Source organism: Rhipicephalus microplus, chromosome 5 (genome assembly GCF_043290135.1).
Source record: "Rhipicephalus microplus isolate Deutch F79 chromosome 5, USDA_Rmic, whole genome shotgun sequence".
NCBI lineage: Eukaryota > Metazoa > Arthropoda > Arachnida > Ixodida > Ixodidae > Rhipicephalus > Rhipicephalus microplus.
The window spans coordinates 129,148,533-129,173,144 of NC_134704.1; the positions used below are offsets into that span (position 1 = coordinate 129,148,533).

The window sequence follows — 24,612 nt, forward strand, 5'->3', positions numbered from 1 at the left end:
AGCCGTTTACGTCCAACCCGACCAGAAAAACTGGGATACTCTTTTACCATTCCTGACATTCGCTTACAACACCGCTATTCAGCGAACAACTTGCTACTCACCGTTTTACCTCGTGTACGGACGCACCCCGACTACCTTTCTCGATGTCTCCTTCTTTAGCAGCCATGGGAATTCATGACAGTCTTCTAGCGAAGAATACATTTCCCGCCTGGCCCGGTCTCGCCATCAGGCTCACATCAATACTGAAGCGAGACAGCACGAGCGGAAGATCATCTATGATGAATCCCACTGCGTTGTGTCTTTCCAACATGATGACGGGGTGCTGCTTTTGACACCTATTCGCATTCCTGGTCTCTGTGACAAATTCCAACCACGCTACATCGGGCCATACATTGTTTTAGAACAGACTTCACCGGTTAATTATCGTGTGACACCACTCGTCGCCCCAACAGACCACCGCTACCGCAGCACAGAGATTGTCCACGTTTGTCGCATGAAACCTTTCACGCGACGTTCCCCGTCACTTTGACTTACGGCGGCCAGGGTGTCCGCTTCCAAGTGGGGGGAATCAGTGTGCGCATTTGTTACTTACATCGTCCTCATCCCTGCATGATCACAATCACCATTATCCGCTTGTCTGCTTGTCCTCATTGCCACTCTGGGTCATCATCATCGTCATCGTCTGTGTACTGGCTCTGCCCGTTCGTTTTGCGAGGTCTTTCCTCAATTAAACGCTGTCGCAACCAAGACTACCAAGACTGCATAATATATATATATATATATATATATATATATATATATATATATATATATATATATATATATAAATCCTAAATACTGCCAGAGGTCTCTCTAGAGGGCTAGAGGGCAACACTTAGTGACGCAAGGGTCATCGTACGGAAATCAGACAAATATGCCACCTCAGTTTGGCGGTATGGTCTTTATGCGTGTTTGCGAGCCGCTTCGAGAAATGCCTGGGCCACACGAAATGTGTAAAAACTCTGACTGAATGCAAAATGAGATCGTTAGGCGGTGCATCACTCTCTACCGTGCTGTAACCGGACACTTTTGTCGTGCTGTCACTGCGATGAATTATGATATCTCGGGGCTTCGTCTCGCATGTGGATGCCTGAACACAATTTTTACTGGATTCCACGCTGCAACACTTGTTCGATGGATCTTCGTTGCATTGGTCGAGCAGGACACTGCCCAAACTGCAACCTTTGTAGTAATCTACGAGCTCGCAGATCATGTAGCCAGAATTTTCTATGGTGGCACCATTTACATTGAGCGCATTAATAGGCTCAGCCATGTTGGCGTGTTGAGATCTGGACAAAACGGGCGAATGTTCGACAATTCTGACTTTGTTTGTCTAGGCTCATGAGAACTAACCACTTGCCCACTCAGCCAATCACTGCGCCGAAGTTTGCACATGTGACACAGACTGTCCAGATATAATATTTCTGCTATCTACAAGCAGGTATGGTTTCTAAGATGGTAGTCGTACATCTGCTGGAAGCTGCATATCTCTGAGCAGTCATACGCTAGGCGCCCGCGACTCTGACAGCTGTAACTCGGAGGCGGTGATGATTTTTGTAACTCAGAGGAGGCGAGAAGGTTCGGGAGCTGAGTCCCGGTGCAGAATCAAAGGTCTGAATCACAAGCCCCATGTTGCGATCTGTTTCTGTGTCTTCGGCAGGCTGTTCAGCTCAGATATCTCTAAAGATATTGCAGGTCACAACGGCGTAGTCAGAATCATTCTTTGAGGCTGACTCGTTGGAACGATGCCTTTCACGAGGTCCATTTGCAGTACTGGTTTCTGATTGCGTATAAACTTAGTTGAATAGCGACAAGGAATCCGAAACCTCATGCGGTGCACTGCAGCGTACAGCTGCAGCCTCGAGATGGAACCCCGCTTGAGCTCCATTCTCGATACTGGTCAGGCTAGATTGGGTGGTTCCAGAGAAGAGGGATGGAGTCCAGCGAAAGCAGCAATAAGCTTGAAACTTCATTTCTTCCAGGATTGTGGCCGCACACCTTTGTAGCTATGTCACGCCGTGGCAGGTTTTGGAAGGCAGCCTATGGCTACGCACCTCTTCTGCCTTTCGTTTCATCCCTTGTGTCGCGTGGGGCACGGCTAGCAGCACCTATGAGACCAACTAGCAATTCGTAGTGTGGTGCTTCATAAAAAGGCATCGATGAAAACAGCTGATAAAGGTTCTTAAGAGCACCAGGTGATCTCTCTCTCAACACAATTTCCATGATGCTTTGCTTAGAGGGTCAGAAATTAATTATGATGTGGAATAGCATTTGAAGCAAACAAACAAACAAACACATAATGCTCTGGGCTTCTACGTTTAGTGTGTCTTGTTTGGACTTGTTCAATTGCCGGTATAAGTTCACTACATGCAATATTATTTAATTGTCGTTCTTAAGATGATAACGTATTTGAATGGTGCTTGAATTAGTGGCAGGATAAGATGCTCCCAATCATCGCCAATTTGTGACCCCAAATCAAAAAAAAATTATGTGCCATGGTTAGGGAGTTTCTGGTATCGCATGATAAAGTTAAGGCAACTAACAGGTCATCGTAGTCAAGTGTTTCTTTAACCCAAGATTTCACAAACCGAGGGGAGCGTCAGCCTTCCGCAATCGAACCATGGCCGACATTCTGGCGTACCAGCGAAGCACACGACATATATAATGTTACCCACAAAGCCCTTGAAGGGGAAGACACTACCGATCTCCTCTAGGTACAGTTGGGAGTCTCGTAAGATTTGTGGCGGCTGAGCAAAATATATCCTACGTCGCACCTTGACGCTTGTCGGTGGTGTTGCAGTTTGCAGACTTTATACCGAATCTCTTGGAAATGTCACTGAGAGCCAGAGAACTTAAAATCCATTTTACACTAGAATATTGCTAGCTGTTAAGACCAGTGGGAGACGCAACTTGCCAGCTCAGACCCAGGAGTACAATTAACTCTTTTGTGTCAGGTCAGGTTTGTGGCGCAAGCCACTGACGCTCTTGACTTGGGGTCCCTATCAACATGCTTCTGACTTCCTCCTTTTCTGCCTCTCCCATTAAAATTAATTTTTTTGTTTTTCTTCGCGCAGAGGTGTGCTTATTTTCAACATCTAGCTGATGACGAAAATATTTATGCATTTTTTCTTAAAATAGATATTTTACGTTGATGTATGTTTCTGCTTACAGACGCGTGGCCTGGCGGGCTCATGTGCTCTCCGCAGCACTAATATTCAAATTCTGTATATACTTCGGTAGGTATTTCAATCTTTCAGCTTTTACTACAATAGTTCTTTGCTTATCATAAAAAATATGTTTTCATGTGGTTTATTTTGGTGTTCAAAACAACTCTCCCGAAAGGACGTATGTAAGTTTCTTGCGCGTTGTTTTTAAAAATAATTTCCAGTGATTACGACGCACGCACGTGGAATAATGAAATGACACAAACCCGGTGAGCTGACGTATAAGCAGCAACTGATATCACCATCGCCGCAGCGAGAATTCTTCCATAGGCCTTCATTTTGGCTGGTGGTTGTCGAATATACCTGTAAAAGAAGGAAGTAGTACATTTGGGGATGTGAGAAGTGCAATTATAATGTGTGTAAGTAGGTCCCTCTGAAACGAAATTTCTAAAATTAGGTGATCAAAATAATTCTCAACATGGCACTTTTGAAAGCATTTGACTGGTTTCCCATACACGGTTTTGGACCTTAACGTGCACATAAAATGTGGGCGACATTATCTTTTACTGATTTGTTTCCGAAGAATTGGTATCATGGCAGCGTCTGCATTGAGACGTCGAATGTCACAGAGCGAAGTGCGTAGCTTAAAGCCTTAGAACATTCAAATTTTGGTTCTGAGCCCCGCTTTGTTACATTAAAGCCAACTATACTACGTTTCACAGATCAAGTGTAACGCTGCGGAAACTGTGCAAGAATTTCGGCCAGTTTAACTCCGCGCGTCTCATGGTCACTCACGTGGTGTCTGATTAGTGCCGGTGCACCCTTATTTCTTTTGTTCTTCCGCTTAGCGCCCCTGGTGAGCAGAAGAACGCGGGAGCCAAATGACTCGGTGGTGCCCACCTCTGCAGTGACACTGTGGCATAAGCTAGAGAGCCCACGCTGTCGACATTGTGACGTGCCGAGTGCGGAGAGCCTGTGCGCATCCAACCGCATATTAACAGATGTGCAACAGTGCTTTAATGCGATAGCGATAGAGGGCTCGTGTCACAGATATCCCGCCATTGGCGTCGGCCCCGTAGGGTTGTGAGGGAACAATCGTGTGTGCGTCTGCTAGCGAAAAAGCAAGCTACAGAGATCACCATGGGAGGCCGGTACCTGTCCATGCATGCGCACGCGATCACACTGAATAAGCCACGCATTCGAAGAAAAAAAGGGCGCAAAGTCACAAGGCGTGGTGGTTTCTTTGCCCTTGCCACCCCTTCCTGCTTAGGTTTTAACGCTTTCGTAGGAATGTGAGAAGAGATAAGGTAATTGCAGCATGCGACAGACCTTTGTAACTCCACACGCACTGGACGGATTCTTAATGTTTGCGGTGTTGAGGGCGTGAGGCCATAAGATCTTCTAGTGAATTCCTTCCATGGTTACGTGAAAAAGTGTTCCAGGGCCCCTTTAGAGTGTTTTGTGCGACAGGTGTCACGACGAAAACGAGCTGATTCGGCGATTTGTAGGCGCATTTGGGCATGCTCAACCTACGTCGAAAAAGGCCGGGGTAGTGCAGCCATCACCGATAAAAACACACAGGAACTTTCAAACAGCTCTAAATAGGGACAACTATGTCCATCTTGCAGAAAACATATCATGCCATTCGAGAGGCATTGATCAAGCAAGTGAGAGTGATTCATCAGTGTGAGTGAATTGATGAAGCAAACAGCAAACGCTAGATAATGTGCTGCTATTGAGGAGGCATTGCGAGACTCTTTATAGCCTCCTTGATGGCGAGTGCACGGCGAGTATCTTGCAGGCCATGTGCGCTGGTACAATCTGCTGTGTGTGTGTGTGTGTGTGTGTGTGTGTGTGCGCGTGCGTGCGTGCGTATGTAACAAGACATATTAATAAGCATGCACTTAGCGGTTGAAGGGCGCACTAGGGGCCAGATTTCGCTATCGCGTTCAACCCTTAAAGGCGAAGCTTAAGGGTCCACCAATTTTTCGTTCGTAATGCACAACGTATCTTCTTTCCTTTTAGCCATAATAACGAAAACAAACTCTGTTACTGGTAGAAGACAAAGTGATTCGTTTACGGAACACATCTTGCTCGTCTTTGTGCTTTTCTGGATTTTTCGCTGCAGTTGTGGGGTCTGTCGCCCCATGTATCGTGGTGATGGATGTTCAACCTCACGGGGCACCGCCCCAGTCCGGTTCGACCGCGGGGACTGCTTCGAAGAAGCGAGAAAACGCGTCTAGTGAGAGTGAGGACACTGAGCTGTACTCCGCATCAAGCGACGAGTCCTCGGACGACGGCTTCCAACCCAGCCTGTACCGCAAGGCTAAACGACGAATCGTCAATGCATCTTCGGCATCAAGCACGACCACCGTGAAAACTGCCCCTCAGCAATGGCCTCACTCTATCCTGTTTGTGCCGCTGAAGGCTATCGACAGTCTACGCGGGCTGAACAGGCAAGCGCTCTCTGTGTATCTCGAAAATATTACGCCAAATCAGATCAAAGAAGTACGTCTAAACGCAAGAAGGAACATCTTGGCAATCGATGCGCTGAACCCACGTGCGCTAAACGCGCTTCAGAAAGTAACGCAACTGGGTAACATCAATGTCAAGTCTATAATACCAGCTGATAGCACCACTTCAACAGGAGTCATTTATGACATCGCCACTGAAATTCTAAGCTCGGATCTGTCAGTGCTAATAAAACTGGCAAATGAAGATAACGTCATTGTGAATGTCAGCCGCCTTGGTAAACCACATTGTGCGAGAATTACGTTCAAAGGAGACTGTCTCCCCTCCCATGTAAAGGTTGGCCACTTTCATCACCAGGTACGACCATTTTTTTCCAAAACCTATGCGATGTCATAAGTGCCAGAACATCGGCCATGTGCAGGGAGCGTGCAGGAACTCCGAAGTGTGCCCCCGATGCTCAGAACGACACACCGAGGACAAATGCAGTGCAACCATACTAAAGTGCCCTAATTGTCAAGGTGTCCACAGTGCATCTTTCAAAGACTGTCCACGCATAAAGAAGGAGTTTACTATTCTTAGACAAATGGTGCGAGACAGCTCTACCCACAAAGAGGCCGCGGAATCCGGCGAAGACGACGACGTCACCGTCGAAGATCTTCGCGAAGAACACAGTCAACTACAAGAAGTAAGTCAATGCATCTGGGAACGGCGCCCACTGCAGGGTCCACCGCGGCGAACGCAGACGATGGAAGAGAGAAAACAAGTAGATCTCTCTCTACTGAACAGTGGCCGCCACTTACGCGCACGCAACTTGTGGAAGAACCGCATCAAAAGCCGCATTCATCAGATCCAGCTGCGACAACAGAGGAGCAGCGGAACTTGGATAAGCAAGTGATTGCTCTTCTACGACCCATAATTAATCCCATTCGCACGGTGTTAAACAACATGCGCACGATGTCAGCCAGAAGTGCACTTCAAGTACTGGATGCTCTGAGTCCAGTACTGGCAGCTCTTGAGTAGATAATGGCCCACTAGCCACTGTTTTTCAGGGAAGAGGTCAAAAAAGCAACAAGTTTTCAGTGAAATGCACGGGGACTGAAATCACGCATTGCAGATTTCCGTCGGTTCGTTTCCACCAATATGTTTCCCATCATCGTCATCTGCGAGCCAAATTCAGCGAGCGCTATCAGACTCCCCGGATACGAATCACTTATGTCGGCTTGTTATAGTGGAAACAGCAAGTTCATGCTGTTTATTCGACGTGACGTGACCTACATTCTTCGGTCTGTACCACCTGACAACGATAACCAATATATATGCTTAACAAAGAAAAAAAGGGTCTTATTGTCACTGTTGTCGGTGCATACCTGCCGTCATCAAGTATATTTGACCACAGAAGACTAGGATACATCCTATCATCCACTCCTGGCCCATGGGTGATCATCGGAGACTTCAACGCCCACCATACGCTATGGGAGAGCCCGAAGATCAGCGCAAAGGGTAGAAGTCTGATAACGTTTTCTTCAGACAACGAGCTGTGCTTGTTAAATGATGGCAGCCCATCATTTTTACGTGGCCCTGGATACAGCAGTTGCCTTGACTTGGCTTTTGTTTCTCGAGGTCTCGTCAGATGTGCCGGATGGTTTGCGGACATAGAAACACATGGGAGCGACCCCATTCCCACATATGTCAAGATCAGAGGATTATCACCTTGCAAGGTACGCGAAACTATCCAAAGAGTGAACTGGACCAAGTTTGAATCTCTCATGGAAGAACGCTGTCAAGAGAACACTTCATTTGACTGAGAAGAGGTGATCAAGTCCACAGTGCAAGACTCAGTGTGCACCCTCACATGCTCTTTGAGAGTAACCAAATTTGATGTGGAATTAGAACGACTTCGGGCTCTCCAATGGCGTGCGGAACGAAGGTACCGACGAACGAAAGCAATTAACGATTTACGAATCGCTAGATGTCTTCAGAAGAAGATACAACGCCGCATAGACAAGCTAGAGTCACAAAGTTGGGCAGCCTTCTGCGCGTCGTTAGATACTCGCAAGCCTTTATCACACTTGTGGAGGACAATAAGAGGCCTCTGGACAGCTCCCATTCAGCGGTCTCTATTCAAGCCTCTAGCCCTCTCTCAACAGAGATCGGTGGTCGACGTGGCAGAAGAGTTCTGTGCCAACTTATCTGGTCAACTCGCAGATCCCAACATCTCCACGCTCTCACGTGGTGGCACGACACACACGATCACCACATGGACCAATTTTTTTCTATTCATGAGCTTAAAGCAGCACTGGCTTTGTGTAGACGGACATCAGCTCCCGGGCCTGATGGAATATCATACAGAGCACTGTGTCACCTTGGTGAGTGTGCGAGGAGTGCCCTCCTCGCGATATACAACGATTCGTGGCGGAAGGGCACCCTCCCAGTTAACTGGAAGACCAGCCGTTTGGTTCCATTACTGAAGCCTGGCAAGTCACCTTTGGTGCTCACATCATACCGCCCGATTGCACTGGCTAGTTGCTTGGGCAAAGTGATGGAGAGGATGATACTTGGACGGCTAGAATGGTTCCTGGAGCATCACAACATCTACCCCGACGCTATGACGGGATTTCGCCGTGGCCGGTCATCAATTGATAGCGTCATAGGCCCGGTCATCTACGTGCAACACAAAAAGGGCCGTAAGCGGCTCTGCGCTTCTTTATTTCTTGATGTTAAAGGGGCGTACGATAACGTCACACGTGAAGCTGTCCTCTTCGCTCTCAAAGAGGTAGGAGTGGGTGGTCGGATGTTTCAGTGGCTACGCAGCTATCTCTCTGAGCGATCCTTTTTCGTGAGAACCGAGGATGGTGACACTTCGCTACATTACAGCCACCGTGGTGTTCCCCAGGGTGGCATACTTAGCCCTCTACTATTCAACCTGACGCTAATAGCTCTCAATGAGCATCTGACAAGTACTGTCAGATTGTCAATGTACGCGGACGACATCTGCGTTTGGACGTCTGCAGTAACACGTCTACAGCCGCGAGCGTGAATTCAGAGATCTGCCACTGAAGTTGCTATTTACCTCCGTAAACGAGGTCTGGAAATTTCCTCTGAGAAATGTGCACTTGTGGCATTTACGCGCAAACCGATGCAGAACTACAGCGTTCTGATAAACAGCGAAAGGATACGTCACCTCTGATCATACAAGTTCCTAGGTGTTATAATTGACAGAGACCTCTCATGGAGCTCACATGTATCATACATGAAAAGGCGATTGACAGGCATCTGTCATTTGTTCAAGTTCTTCGCTGGAAAGAACTGGGGAGTGTCCACAACTGCTATGTTGCGACTATACAAGATTCGTTTCCTTGGATTCCTTCGGTACAGCCTACCTGTGTTAACTAACGCAAGTAAAACAAGCATACGAATGCTTCAAAGTGTCCAGGCTCAAGCACTCCGGATATGTTTAGGCTTGCCCCAAAGTGCGTCAACAGCGGCAACTATCGCCATCACAAGGGACAACCTCATGAAGACCCACATTAATGTGGAAGTGCTGAGGACACATATACGAAACCTTGCTCGAACTTCTCGACATCACCTAGCCTCTCTACCAGTGGTCCGACCATGCACATCTTACTGCAAAACAGTGACCGCACATGGTGAGTCGATCGCAACTTTGTTCTCTCCTGACGCTAGACCTGTGACTCCGCCATGGTGCCTCGCTCAACCAATAATTAATATTAACATCCCTTGCCGATTTGTCGTCACCGACTCTTAAAAAGCTCACACTACTTCTCTTGTATGAGAAATACCAAGACTCCACACATATATACACTGACGGATCGGCTCAGCCGGACAGCTCTACAGGAGCAGTAGTGATACCAAGGTTGGCCACGACACTTAAGTTCAAGACATTTCACGCAACAACATCAATGGCAGCAGAATTGGCAGCACTTCGTGCCGCGTTGCAATTTGTAGTTGATCAACCTACACGCAAGTGGACTATTTTCTGTGACTCGAAGGCGGCACTGCAGTCTATACTATCAGCCTTACGCCGTGGACCACACGAGCAGCTGGTACTGGAGATAGCAGAGGTTATACACCACCTGACTGAGAAAGGGCACCAAATTACATTTCAGTGGTTGCCCAGTCACTGCGGAATCTTCGGCAATGAGCGGGCCGATCAAGCTGCCCGCTCAGGCCACACAGAAGATCATAAACTACGACTACCACTTTCTAGGACAGATGCTGCACCAAAGCTTCGCAGGCTTGCTCGCCAGCAAACAACATCATAATGAAATCAGCCACACTTCAAGCATGCCCGACTGTACTCGCTTGACCCTACGCTAAGTCTTCAAGTCCCGTCGAGGCTTTGCCGAGCAGACCAGGCCCTGTTATGTAGGCTGTGGTTGGGCGTTGCGTTTACCAACGCCTACGCTTTCCGCATTGGGATGGCCGACACCGCAGCCTGTGGCCACTGTGGTAAAGAAGAAACAATCCAACATATTTTTTGTGACTGCCTAGCGTATAGTAAACAACGACTATGCCTTCGCAAGGAACTCAACAAATTAGATGATCAACCTCTGTCGGAGCAGGGAATTCTGCAGTATCGACAGGATGTGACTTCACAGAAGAGGGTCCTGAAAGCACTACTACACTCTTTGCGATCAACCGGCCTTACTGAACGGTGGTAGCTAGGACGCCCTTCCTGTGTGTGTTTTCGTTTTCTTATGAGTGTGCGTGCGTTTTTTGTTTTTTTCTCTGTCTACCCCCTCTTTCTTGCCCCTACTTCCCCGTCCCCTGCGCTAGGTAAAAAACCAGATGCCAATATCTGGTTAACCTCCCGACCTTTCCTTTCTCTCTCTCTCTCTCTCTCTGTTACTGGTGGTGAGAACACTGAACAATGTTTTTCTTGCGAACACATTGACCGCGAGAAGTCTCACTAGCCTCCACAGCGTTGCAGATGATGAATGAAACAAAAGTATAAGTTAACGTAAGATTTACATTTACGATGGAAAATATAGACAACATTTGTACCATGAAACTTTGACTATGGATACGACCGACGGTGATATTGCTGTCACTAGCAGTACCTCTCCTTTCGATTGAGAACGTGGCATTTTCTTAGCAGCACGCGCGATACGCTGTAAGCCATAGTTGCACTTGAAAACAACTGTTTCATAGCTCTTTAATTACGACCATACATCATGCGTAGGCTTTGAACTCTGTTAATTACAGTAATGAACAAGCTCTTCAGTAACAATATAATCCCTCAATATCTTGACTTGTGAATTACATTTGCACAAAGAAAAGCTCCTTTATGAAAACTTGCGATTGTTTCGCAGATATTTCAGCGTCAGCGTTGGTGTGGGCGTCATCGGTCGATCTTGTGATCAACCAACAATGCCCACACCAATGGCGACACCGAAAATGATCTCTTGCTTGACCAATAACCGAGAAAGTGCAATTAAATACATATAAATCATGGGTCCGAGTGAGTATTGGTTTTAGGCCGTTTGCGTGGCAAGCAGCCAACACAGCCACACGTATGCCTGGAGATACAGTTAAAATAACATCATCTGCTTCGAAATGTAGTGACAATAAAGTTAATCAAGTGTTTAGAAACACATGCGTCCTGTATGCACGCTTCACAATTGAACATGCAATATCGCAGCATTAGTACGTGGTACAACCGTGCATTGCCATGAGGCGTCATAGAGTTTGAATAACACTATGACTGTGTGGTTTTAATCTGGTCACTCATTACGAAAGGCACACTAATTAGTGCACGTATTCCCTCGAGACCACTTCGCGCGTGCATAGCAAGTGTGAAAAAATTTCACGCACATAATTGATCGCGATATAAAACATGCTACTACCCATTACACAGAATTCTACGACATGCAAAAGCATCACCGACACAAATTACTTTCAACTTTATCATTTACATTTCGATTACATTGTAGCAATTCACAATTTAAACTTCTCGAGTAAAGTCATACATTAAATCAAAATGTTTCCACCTCGCCGAAAAAAAGAGAGAGGAAATGCGAGCGCATTTTTTTTTTGCTGAGAGAGGGTACCGTTGCTGTCAGACGTTCGCCTTCACCGACTTTTGCCATAGAGAGGCGCCCAGCCAGTGAACGGTCCAGAGTGAGGAGTGAGCGGACGGGAGAGCGGGGCGACAGAGTTCTCGGCTTGGCGTTGGCGTTTCGCAGCGGTTTCTCGAGCACACATTTCCGGCTTTTCTGGAGAGGCACCCTGCCAGTGAACAGGAGCGGCGAAGCTCTACACCTACTCTCTCCTACACTTTCTTGCACCACATGCTCTGGTTGTTAAGGGCGAAGATAAGCGCGCACGCCCGCAGCTGTTGCTATGAGGGAAGGATTGACAGTGGAAGGATAACTCCTGCCGACGCGTGGACACCACTGCGGACAACGACGGATGCTTGAATTAGCCCGACTACGAAATGCATTTGCATTTAAAATATGCACGAAGTGGTTGAAGTACGCAGTGAGAATTGCATATTGCTGTCGCCTGCAACTCTTGAATGCTAAGCATAAGGGCCCTTAAGGTTTTAGTTTTCTGGTCGATGTGAAGAAGAAAGGTGGAATCGAAGCGAGGCGGCTCGCTGAGACCCCATTTCGCTGTGTTTACCTGCGAAATAGCCTTGCACCATTGCCCATGACCTTGCTAATAGTTTGGAAACGAAGACTGTTTTGCAGAAACTGCACACTTCACACATGAATTTATTCAATGAGGAATTATTAGGAGTGAATCCCCTTAGGCTCTCATGATGTCCGTTGTCACTGTCATCGTAGCTTTCTGTGGGACCGAAACACATGTGTTACATATACCATACATAGAGCCTACACAGCGCGCATATAATTTTAAAATAGTGCGCACTCCATCTACGCATTCGTGAGGCCGTCCATCCGTTCATCCATGCTTTTAACCGCCCTTCTATTTGTCCGCTATTTATACTGCTTGGCGTAGAAATTAGGTACCTTAGGACCTAGAATCGCTCCATCATTCGCTTTCACTTTCAGCATAAGCAATCATTTGTTGTTCATGCTCAATCAAATTGGTTAATTGTCTACTAATTCTGGACTGTGCTTGATGATGTTGTGAGCATAGACAGATTCTTTGAAGGTAACATGTTTACTTCACTGGACGACTGCTCCCTATATTCGCACTTTAGCAACGTTTGCGAGAAGACGTAGTGAACTGTTTCAAAAGCAGAACCATCTATTCTAATCCCCGTGCGATGTTCTCAAATCAGCTGAGTGGCTTGACAAGAATTAAGAACGAACTTTGTGCTACCCGTCCGACTCAAACAGAGGGAGTGTAAGTTGAAAAACCATGGTTGTTTGGCATCCACGACGCCGTAAGCAATTCACGTACGGGTGGGCAGGCAGTGCCTTCGTAAATAATATTGATATCTATCTTCTGTAATGTTGAATTCCTCTAAGAAATCGGCAACAATGCTATGCCTCTTTTCATGTTGAAGTCAAAATTTGCTCCATGTTTATGACGCCGCCGTGAACTGTGACAACTGAAAGTGCTCTGAGACTTGACTTCATCGAGTCGCCTTGGCCATGTTGACCGGAATGGTAGAGGTGAGAGGGCTCCACTGGTGGCATGGGTGGCATGACGACACGCGTAAGCTTCTCTTTAATTGTGGGTTGGTTTTGCCTTTTTGAGTATTATTGATATCTATTGTCTGTGCTATAAAAATTATCTAAACACACTGCAACTCTACCATCTTTCTTTCCAGGTCACAAACGAAACATGCTCTACGTTTATGACGCTGCTGTAAACGGCAACGTTTGCATATGCCCCGAGATTCGAGTCACATAGGCCATGGAGACCGCAGTGGTGGGTATGGGCGCCATCGTCGGATTGACGACACACATCTCCCGAGCTCCCATTGGCAGCAGCCGTCCTATGGTGTGATGTGGGGCGAAAATATGTGCCTGGTTTTATGCACGCCGGGAATGTGATGCCGTGGCCCGATGCCACGAAAGTCCACTATTCTGGTACCTGAAAATCGTATTGGATGGAAATTTCTATACCTTCTGTGCAGCCACTTAGCGTAGAAGCGATGCAGATGGCACGTAAGTGTCACTCTATGCATGAGTCATAATCATGCATGAACTTTCTATCCTTCTCACTTTTACGTCACTCCTGTGACTCCTTATTTTTTCGCCCTACCGCTGCTTGGTATGCATGGTTTTGCTTGTGTGACGCCATTAGGTGAAAAAAAGCAGCATACGATGACAGCGATGACCCTTCTTTAGTAGCTTCCCTTCCTCCTTTCCACCCTCTTCCCTCTCACATAGCTTCCTCTCAGCCTCACTTTCCCTCTGCGACCCCTTTCTATACATGTCTGTGCTAGAGTTTTCGGTTTTACCTGAGAACGTTCGATAAGCATTTGCCGGTAAAATTTTTGACAATTTGCATTTATCCGATAAACTTCCTTTTCAAGGGGCAATGACATCTGGTTCCGCTCTTTGTCAGGAAGGTGAGTTCTTAGTGTTCACTGTTTACGCAACTTCTAGTTTGATAAGTTTGACGTTTACCGTGCAACAACAGTATCTCGCAGACCGAACCCATCACACAATTAATGACGGCTTTGTCGCGCACGGAGCGAGAGTCGTCAACAGGTCAAAGAATATATCCTAATATATCTTAATGTATCCTAACATATCTTAGTATATCTTCATCTGATGACACGAAGGCGCGATAATGTCGCTATGGGGCACCTAGTTCGAATAGACTATACGGTCCCCGGGCCACGCCGCTCGCTGCTGCGTCTGCCCCCTTCAAGAGATTTCATTGCAGTGGATGGCAGCCACTAGCTCGCTAAGATGAGGTTTCCGAAGACCGATGTGTGTGCCAGAATACCCCAGTACACCAATTTTATCCCATACTGGTGGTTCATTTGCACGAATCATCAGTTAATGACAGGATCCAAACGACGTCTTCGCATGAGATGTCACTTGTCTGTTCTATTGTGTTGGACCTCCTTGACGAAAATAGTGGTTGGGGACATAGGCAGCAGCGATGGCGGCGGCGGACAACTAATTAAGGCGCAAGCGACCCTTGTTGCGATCTCATAAGAACTTTAGCAGTAATGTACTGACTATACGTAGCTGTGTGGGAGATATGTAAAGTCATATAGCTTATGACATGGCGGATATCAACCCAGGTGGCGTCCACGTGCGTCGAAAGTCATTCGGGCATTCGCACTCGCATATGTTTACCTCGGTGTTTATAGATTGGTAACGTTTGCGAAACACATGGTCAATAACCGCTCACGGCGTCTGCCTTCTTGGGGAGAGTGCGCTATGGTGCCAGAATATGCAGGCGCGATGCTGAGTTTTAACCGGGAGCACCTTGTGATGCAAATTTTCAGAAATGAAGTACTTTAATTCGCGCAATGGTGTTCCTTCTGCAAGCCAAAGTTTTCGCTTTTTTTGCGCTAAAAGTTGCTTTCATACCGAAAATAATTAAACGTAAATACACCTGTTATAGATGTGTAATGTTAAGACATGTTGCTTGAAGAGTACTTTTAGTTCAAGCCCCGAGTCTCTCTCTGTGTGCTGTCCTCAGTCCCGTAATTTAGGGTCATTTCTCCCATCTTTTCACTCCAGTTGGCAGCCACACTCGGAGAAGCGAACCTGCCGCTATGGTCGCTCGCCTCACCACTCGCGATGGGAAGGTGATCAGTGCCGTGTGCGTCAATGTTACAGAACGAGCGCTCAAAAAGGGCGCGCCGCCAAATTCCCGCGACGAAACGCCGGAGTGACGCCGCGAGGTCAAAAAAAAGAGAAAAAAAAGAAAACAAGCTCTCCGGGCACGCTCCATCTCTTCTCGGAAGCGTGGCTTCGGCGACGAACCTCCTCACCCCACATTGGCGGCCGAGCAAGCACTCGAAATTTCTAGAAGGAAAGAGGCGTGGTAATGCCGGGTGTAGTCATCCGACGGGGACGGCCCTCGTATCCTCTCGACCTTTCCCCCAGCCTTCGCTGCGCATCGCGCTGGCGAAATGATGAGAACTTTCTGGAATCTCACGCGGAGGGTATTGATTCGAGCAGCCGAGGTGAGAGATCAGGAGAAGACGGAAGTTAGCGCCAGAGCGCGAAGGGTATACCGCCGTGTAGTCGGCGAAGGTTTTGTCCGTAGAGACAAAGCGGGAGAAGAAGATGATTTCCACCTGAGGGGTGACGACTCGAGCTACAGGCAATGTGTTTACCGCTATCGAGCGAAGATGCGTGGCAACAGCTGCGTGTGTGAAGCCGACGTGTTTCCCGCGAAGAAGTTTGAAGCTTGGAGAGTGGCCAATTGAAGACGCAAGGTTTCCTGGAAGAGAAACTTCGGCGAAGTTTCCTGGAAGAGAAACTTCGAGGGCCGCGGAACGACAACAACTCTGGACTTTGAGTGAGTGATTCTCGTAAGAGTATCATCTAGACTTTTGTTCCAAGAACTTTGGACTGAATAGGTTTTTTATCTATTTAGTCTTTAAGTGTCTTGGTTGTTCAATGCATGCGACTGCATTGTAGTGCATATTGTTGTCTGTGTCCGTTGTTTCGAGTGTGGCTGATTGTACTGTGAAGTATGTTGTTTGGTGGGTGACGTATTGTATTCAACTATTGTTGAGTGTGCATACTTGTGTATTGTTTTCGATCTGCCATTATTGAGAATATAATTTTGTTTGTTTATCAACTCTCAGCTCTGACTTGTTCTTTGGGCCACAGCCGGCGTCCGCTGGCGCGCCAAATAGGACCACTTCTAAATTGTCCACGCTTTCGTGGTGCGGTTCGGGGGGCCGATACTTCGGCCCTTGGAATTAGCTCGGTGATCGCCTCCCGAATTAACGGGACCTGTGTGACAAATTAATCTGGCGTCCGCAACAGGACTTTTTGGTGCACAGTGTGTCCAAAGTAGTGAGAAAGGGCCTCGAGTTGTTGATAGTGCTATCGGAACGATTTTGTGTGTTGCTCAGTGTTCGCGTTAACGAGTGCAGGAGAGTGTTCCGATAGACTGATTTAGGCAGATACTTTTTGCACGCGGCTTGACTTTATTTGCGAGACACCATGGATCTCGAAAAGTTAGTAGCTCTTAGTGAGAAGATGGGTCTTTCTGGCGCTGAACTACGGAAGTGGGTCACCCAAAAGGATAAAGAAGAAAAAGAGAGGGTCAAAGAAGAAAAGGCAGCTGAACTGAAAAAAGAAAGGTTGGCGGTCGAAAGAGCCAAAGCGAAAAAAAAAGCTGAGTTGGAGAGAGAGAGAGGTTGGCAGCTGGGACGGCCAAGGAAGAAAAAGCAGCTGAGTTGTAGAGACAAAGGCTGGCCTCTGAAATGGCGAAAGAAGAAAGAGAGGCAAAGGAGCTACAGCTGAAAGAAGAAAGAGAGCAGCAATTGAAGTTGAAGCTGGAGAGAGAAAAGTTGGCAGCTGAAAGGGCGAAGGAAGAAAGAGAGCAACAATTGAAGTTGGAGTTGGAGAGAGCAAAATTGGCAGCCGAAAGGGCGAGAGAAGAAAGAGAAGTGGAGATGGCTGAAAGGAAACGGCAGCGGCAGCACGAAATGGAACTCGAGCGGCTCCGGTTGCAACAGCGAAGTGAAACTCCGGTCCAAGCTAGAGTTGAAAGCAGCGAACGGGAGGAGCACGGCTTCCGCTTGAACCCAAGCAAGCTGCTCGTAGCGTTTGATGAAAGGAAGGACGACCTTGACGCGTACCTTCACCGATTTGAGACGATTGCGAGGAGCCAGAATTGGCCGGAATATCAGTGGGCAACTGCTTTGAGTACTTGCTTGAGTGGTGAAGCGCTCAGTGTGTACGGTAGGCGGACGCCGACTGATGCAGCCAACTATGCAAAGGTGAAACTGCTTTGCTGAAGCGATTTAGATTTACTGTGGAAGGATTCCGGGACAGATTTCGAACAGGAAAGCCAGCTGATGGTGAGACGGCTACGCAGTATGCTTCCTGACTATGCCATTATTTCGACAGATGGATTGAACTTTCAGGGACAGCGCAAGAGTACGATGAACTTAGAGAGCTCCTAATTAGAGAGCAGTTTCTCACTAGTTGCCACCCAAGCCTGTCGGTGTACTTGAAAGAGAGGAAGGCTGACTCACTTGAAGGCATGCTTGAATTGGCTGATCAATTCTTGGAAGCGCAAGGTGGCACTAATTTGGCCAAGGTCAAGAAGGGTTGTCCCGAAGATTCGAAGAAATTGGCTCCCGAAGAAAAGAAGCGTGCACCAGAGAGCATTCCACGATGTTTTCTGTGTAACCGAGTGGGTCATCGCGCGAAAAACTGTGAAACGATCTTTACAAGCCCTACGGTAGTAAAATGTTTTAAGTGTGGTCAGACTGGGCCCAAAGCAGACGCATGTCGAAATGGAGCGAGTCAAACTCACCAGGTATCCTGTGTGCAAGCGGCACCGAAATCTGGTAATAATGCCATCACAGATGGATTCGTAGAGTTGAAAAAAGGGGAGAAAATTCCTATTGTGGGTGCTGTAATGGCAAAACAGCCAACCGGTGTTACGAAGGGAATGCCAACGCTGCCTGGAAAAGTTGCGGGCAAAAAGGTTACGGTGTTAAGAAACACCGGTAGCTCTATGGTTATCGTGCGGAGAAATTTGGTACGGGAAAGTGAGTTGACCGGCAAAATGAAACCGGTTTGCCTAATTGACCGTACGGTTCGGACGCTTCCCGAAGCAGAAATTGAGGTTAAAACTCCGTACTTCAGCGGGAAGGTTACTGCTTTACGCATGACGACCCCCCTGTACGACCTTGTCATCGGAAACATCGACGGAGCGCGAGGACCGAATGATCCGGAATGCTTGGGAGAAGACCCTAAGATAGAGCCCTCGCCAATCCAGCGACCGCGAGATACAGTGGAGGAGCATCCCGTGACGGATCCCACTCGAGCCCAAGGTGAAGCCGAGGTGCAAGAGACAATGAATGATAAGATGATCGTGTTGAATGAGTTCACGTACCGAGCAACTGGACTTGCGTCGGCACGACCTCAACCGACCGACAGTGTAAAGGTGACGAAGTTGGCCAGCCAGGCCAAATGTCGGGACGTGAACAAGCGGGTGAATAACCAGGCAGGATCGGTTGAGCGTCATGACCCGTTTGCAGTGTCGGAAGTGACAACGACGCTGCCTCAGATACCGTCATTGGAAGGGGCTCGCCGGAACAAAACGAGCAAAAACAATAGGAAGAGAGCGAGCGAGCACCGCAAGAAAGGACGCAAGCGCAGCTCGAAACACACAGGATAAGTGCTGGGGTCAAACCAGAATGTGTTTGACAGTGCTATATGTTAAGTTAATGTGGTGGTTGTCCTGTGTCACAACTGTATGTCGAGCGAGTCGAAATGTTTGTTACGGTGATGTGATGTATAGTATTGTATAATTGTTGTAATGAGAGAACTTTGTACATTTTTATTGTTTGGAATATGTGATGGAGTGTTGCATTCATGTACTTGTGGCTATATTTCATGTGTTGTGGAATTGAATTACAATGTACAATTGTATTGAGCGATCTATTGTGAATGTGAAGTGTCATGAGCGACGGATTATGTTACAGTCTGTGAGAGTGTGTGGTGTCTGTTCGCGCTCGTTTGTGTGGTTTTGAATATTATGAGATAATATTCTTAAAGTGGGGGGCAGTGTCACAGAACTAGCGCTCAAAAAGGGCGCGCCACCCAATTCCCGCGACGAAACGCCCGAGTGACGCCACGAGGTCAAAAGAAAAAGAGAAAAAAAAAGAAAACAAGCTCCCCGGGCACGCTCCCTCTCTTCTCGGAAGCGTGGCTTCGCCGACGAACCTCCTCACCCCACATTGGCGGCCGAGCAAGCACTCGAAATTTCTAGAAGGAAAGAGGCGTGGTAAGGCCGGGTTGAGTCATCCGACGGGAATGGCCCTCGTATCCTCTCGACCTTTCCCCCAGTCTTCGCTGCGCATCGCGCCGACCAAATGATGACAACTTTCTGGAATCTCAGGCGGAGGGTATTGATTCGAGCAGCCGAGGTGAGAGATCAGGAGAAGACGGAAGTTAGCGCCAGAGCGCGTAGGGTATACCGCCGTGTAGTCGGCGAAGGTTTTGTCCTTAGAGACAAAGCGAGAGAAGAAGATGATTTCCACCTGAGGGGTGACGACTCGAGCTACAGGCAAGAGTGTGTGTTTACCGCTATCGAGCGAAGACGCGTGGCAACAGCTGCGTGTGTGAAGCCGACGTGTTTCCGGCGAAGAAGTTTGAAGCTTGGAGAGTGGCCAATTGTAGACGCGAGGTTTCCTGGAAGAGAAACTTCGAGGGCCGCGGAACGACAACAATGCTGGACTTTGAGTGAGTGATTCTCGGAAGAGTATCATCTAGACTTTTGTTCCAAGAACTTTGGACTGAATAGGTTTTTTATCTCTTTAGTCTTTAAGTGTCTTGGTTGTTCAATGCATGCGACTGCATTGTAGTGCGTATTGTTGTCTGTGTCCGTTGTTTCGAGTGTGGCTGATTGTACTGTGAAGTACGTTGTTTTTGGGTGACGTATTGTATTCAACTATTGTGGAGTGTGCATACTTGTGTATTGTTTTTGATCTGCCATTATTGAGAATATAATTTTGTTTGTTTATCAACTCTCGGCTCTGACTTGTTCTTTGGGCCACAGCCGGCGTCCGCTGGCCCGCAAAATAGGACCACTTCTAAATTGTCCACGCTTTCGTGGTGCGGTTCGGGGGGCCGATACTTCGGCCCTTGGAATGACCTCGGCGATCGCCTCCCGAATTAACGGGACCTGTGTGACAGTCAACAAGGTGGTCCAAACGCCACGTGGTTACACGAGACGATGGAAGAAAAGGGTTGAGTTCCACCCACTCAAAGGAGAATACACAAATTTTGTTTGTATTTTGAAAAAGGGCGACATCACCTATTGCTGCAAATTTGCAGAGTTTGCACCTTTCTTTACATCCCCAGTACTTTCCTTAGCATGGTGGTCTGTTCTCATTAAACATTTTATCGAATGACAGGTCGCAAAAGCTACTATTGTGTTCCAGTTATATTTACATTTACAATATAAGGACAAATACATTGTTCCGTATCATGTCGGTTATTATCTGTTGGAAACCTTTTTGTTTCTATGTAGATTTCTTTTTATATAGTGCTGTGTAGAGTTTTACTGGAATTCTTTATTGCAATACCTATTATACGGACATCCTCAACGGGGTTTCTTTCCATTGCTTTCACAGTTCCCGTCATGTCCCATTGCACGGAGGTTGTATCGATTTGGTATATATATGAGACACCACTCATACAAAGTGAAATTGATAACACGTCAGCGCAACGTATATCTTACCGTGGGTAAATGTACGAAAGTAGGAATGACAAACGTGGCTGAAGCACAGAATAAACGAGCCGGCCCACCATTTGCGCCACTCCGAGGACGCATGTGATAACTCGCCCCCTCGCCTGGGCAAAATGTACTAAACACTCGAGCCTGGGGGAGGGTGGCCTGCCATGGAAACACAAAGGAAATGCCTCGCCCATCTTGAACGAGCATGAAGAGACGTGAGGGGCACATGAGGGTGCTTTGGCAAGTTTGATGTTGGGTGCCATGGGCACGAACGTGATCGCTGCCGCACGCGTAGTCTCGGCATTCTTTGGGGAGTGACTCCTATACCCTTCTATGCATAGGCATGCGCAGAAGGACATGTGCGGAAGAATTCACCACCTTCAAGGAGGGGGGCGAATTTTCGTCGCAGTGCCCCTCCTCTTCTTTATGTAAATGCTTGGGGTCGAATTAATCCCCCTCATGCGAGTTGAAACGCCCCCTTTCTACTATGTCAATGTTTGGTGCAGGCTTTTCACCCCTTGCCTAGGCGACTTGGGGGACGGCCACTCCCCCCGTCCCCTGCTCCTCTCGTGTGCACGCTAATGCTTCTACGTGTGGCGCTCTCAACGTGAACAGACTGTGCAGAAAGTTCATCTCTCCCTGGAACTGCCGCAGTTTCTTACATTAGCGTTCAGTAGAGTTATGCGAGATTGGATTCGAATTTTGTACAACATTATAATTGGTTGCTATCGCATTCATTGCTTCGTCCTTGCAATCGAACTGCGACGTTTTCCGATAACATTATTCCGTCTCGCTATTCAAATTCGATTTTTTCATGGCTGTTCACGGGAAGCAAAAGAGAGACAATAATCTTCAATGAATTTTGCGAAGATATTAGTCAGGTTTGTGACCTCGCATACCTTTGAAAGCAGAGCTGTTTCAACTAGTATATATAGTATATTTACCTTTATTTCTCGACTAGTAATGCTGTGCTGCAGATAATGTTGTAACTTAAGACATTCGCAGACATTGATCGTTCACTCTGATGGACATAGATATTTGCCTTACCATTAAACACGGCAGCGTCAGTCAGCGCCACCAGCAGACCATAAGGCGAGTGTGGAACACCGCTTTTCTGCCTTGGCATCACGTACCACGTGACCCCATCAAAGGTGGCAGCTGACCAATAATCTCTCGCATACTATACCTAAAAGCATGAAGTCTGTCAGAAGGAGACTCTCACTAGTATTGAAGGGAAGAAGAGTAAACGTAAGGGCTTGTTGTCTTTGTTAGACATAATATTATTGAGAACTAACAGAAAGTCGGTTTCTGCTGACAGAAAGTTATAATTTGGTGCAGTTTTCTTGCTTCACATTTACATAACAATTACTTCTAATAACATTCCTGATACTTCTCTTGGTATCATTATTTTTTACCTCTCTTGTTCTCATTCATGTGGTGTCTTTTGCAGTATGTAACCTTGTTCACGTCGCAGCCTTGCATTTTAGTCAGCAATACTCACACTATGCTGAAATGGTGCCATGATAGAAGTTGGCTGAAAGAGGCAAAAGTGCCACATTGCTAGAAGTGATAATACTCGTCTCTTTGGAAAGAATTGCCACTCTTCAATTAAGCTGCGTGAAAGCATCGTTTCTTTGACCTCCTACTTATTGCTATAGGATACTGTATTGTTTATAGTGAAAACTTTGTTCATTTGATTGATTAACTGATCCACTGACTGAGGCCTACCTCGACTGCTACAAGAGCCAGAGTAGGGGCTAGTTGTACACACTTGACGCTGGTGACGCCCTATTTCAACACGAAAAAAGACCGACGAAAACCACAGGTTGTACACAACACCAGCGCTCGTGTTGTGCACTATTTGTGGTTTTCGTCGGTCTTTGTTCTTGTTTAAATTGGGTGTCGTAAGTGTGAAATACCCCATGTGCTTAACTGCAAATCAAAGACCATCTTTTCATGCTTCAAATTTCATAATGCGGGAAAAATGCAGATTTTACTCTGTGCATTTTTCAAGAATTGTATAAATGTAAAACCAAAATTGAACTGTTTTTATATTGCTGTCAGTGAGCGCAATGGCAAGTTTTATTGAAGTTGCTAAAAATTATTTGACGATTTCCGACTAAACTCGTGGTAAAATGGAGCGTGAGTAAGTTGACTAACCTAAAATTGTTATGTAGTCGTTGACACTCAGCGAGCGTCAGTTGACTAACTTAGCAGAGTTACCGGAAAGAGCCATCTGAATACCTCAGCAGAGGTAACTTGATCCTTTAGATTAGAGGCCTTGACTCTAGCTAAGAGCTCAAGGTAGACTCCTGAAGTACACTAATTTAAGGCTAAAAAGAGAAACTCATGTGTCACTTTTAAAAGAATTATATACGTGAGAAGTCAGAACCCACCGAAAAGGGTAACAAACACTGCAGTTTTTGATAGTGTATACGGGGAACAACGAGCTCATGGGTCAACTGACAGCATCTAAACAATGATGATTTTCATTTTCACATATTTGAACTATAAGGGCCAGGCAAAAATTACCTAATGTCTCTTCTTTTTTTACCAAATAGGCAGCTTCCAATTTGAAATTATGCACCAAAAGAAGTGAATGTATCAAAGCAGGTGCCCTAGCTTACCTCTACTTCAGCAGGATGCCGTCAGCAGGATGCCGCCTACTAATGCCGTCATTCGTCTATAGTAGACGCGTTCTACAACGTGCGCAACAGTGAGTGCAAGCCCCCGCATTTAAGCATGCACACTCTTTTGTCTGGCCCCACTACTCAACGAGGTGAGGTGATGATGCGTCCAAGCGCACGTGTCAACTTAACTTTGACAGCAGCAAGCGCGTATTTTGCGATTCTTAAGAGTCGGTATTCTCCGTAGAGAAGAATCAGTCGCAACTTGTCGTGCAAACTAAAGAACAAAGAGATATATTGCCAAAAGATTGTCAGGAAGAGCACACGAAGCTTTCTTTATCATCGGCACGTGAAATACGACCCTAGTCACGCGTCGTAAGATCTTACAATAAATGCTACGCTGGTGTCTCTGTAGTAAACAGTTGCATTTGTGATATTCCTCGAATTCTCTATCATGCGGCGCATCAAGAGCCCGCACATTGATTAGAAAGTAACCCATATAGTTCTGGCTTCTCGATACTCCATGTACTTTCGGCGGACGTCATGGAGTGATGCGATAGCTGAAACAATCGCGAACGAGTGAAAGCGATATGGCCATTGAAGCGAAAGTTGAGACAATGGAAGCGAAAAGTTCTTTTACTGGGTATTTGTTACAGCTCGCAATATCATTACTGAGTATACTTACGAACTCTTTAATGAAAGAAGTCGGGACTAAGGGGTGGGAGGGGTGGAGTACACCAACTTAGCGAGCCTGGAAGTAGAGTTTTCATTATTGCGGAATATTTTATAGACATACCTTCTTTTCTTGTGGTTGCAGCCTTTTGAAGAATTTAAGCTGAGTAGGTGCTGTTCGCAGCACTGCCTCTTGCTAGATAGTGTTGACGTGCGTCACGCGCAAGTTCAACTGAAGTTGCAAGAGGCCCTCGCAGCCACCACTGGCCACAGTGCATTGAATTGTGTGGGCA

General features: G+C 46.9%; 1 protein-coding gene across 1 annotated transcript in view; it reads right to left on the reverse strand.

The window, feature by feature from the left end:
• Positions 1-23,724, reverse strand: part of LOC142817375 (Golgi-associated plant pathogenesis-related protein 1-like) — an 87,703-nt gene extending 63,979 nt beyond the window's left edge. The window contains exons 1-2 of the mRNA XM_075894402.1: positions 23,648-23,724; positions 3,470-3,566 (exon numbers count right to left, since the gene is read on the reverse strand). Of these exons, the coding sequence (XP_075750517.1) occupies positions 3,470-3,541 (72 nt within the window). The 5' untranslated portion in view covers positions 3,542-3,566; positions 23,648-23,724. The remainder of the gene's footprint in view (positions 1-3,469; positions 3,567-23,647) is intronic.
• Between the last annotated feature and the right edge of the window lie 888 nt (positions 23,725-24,612).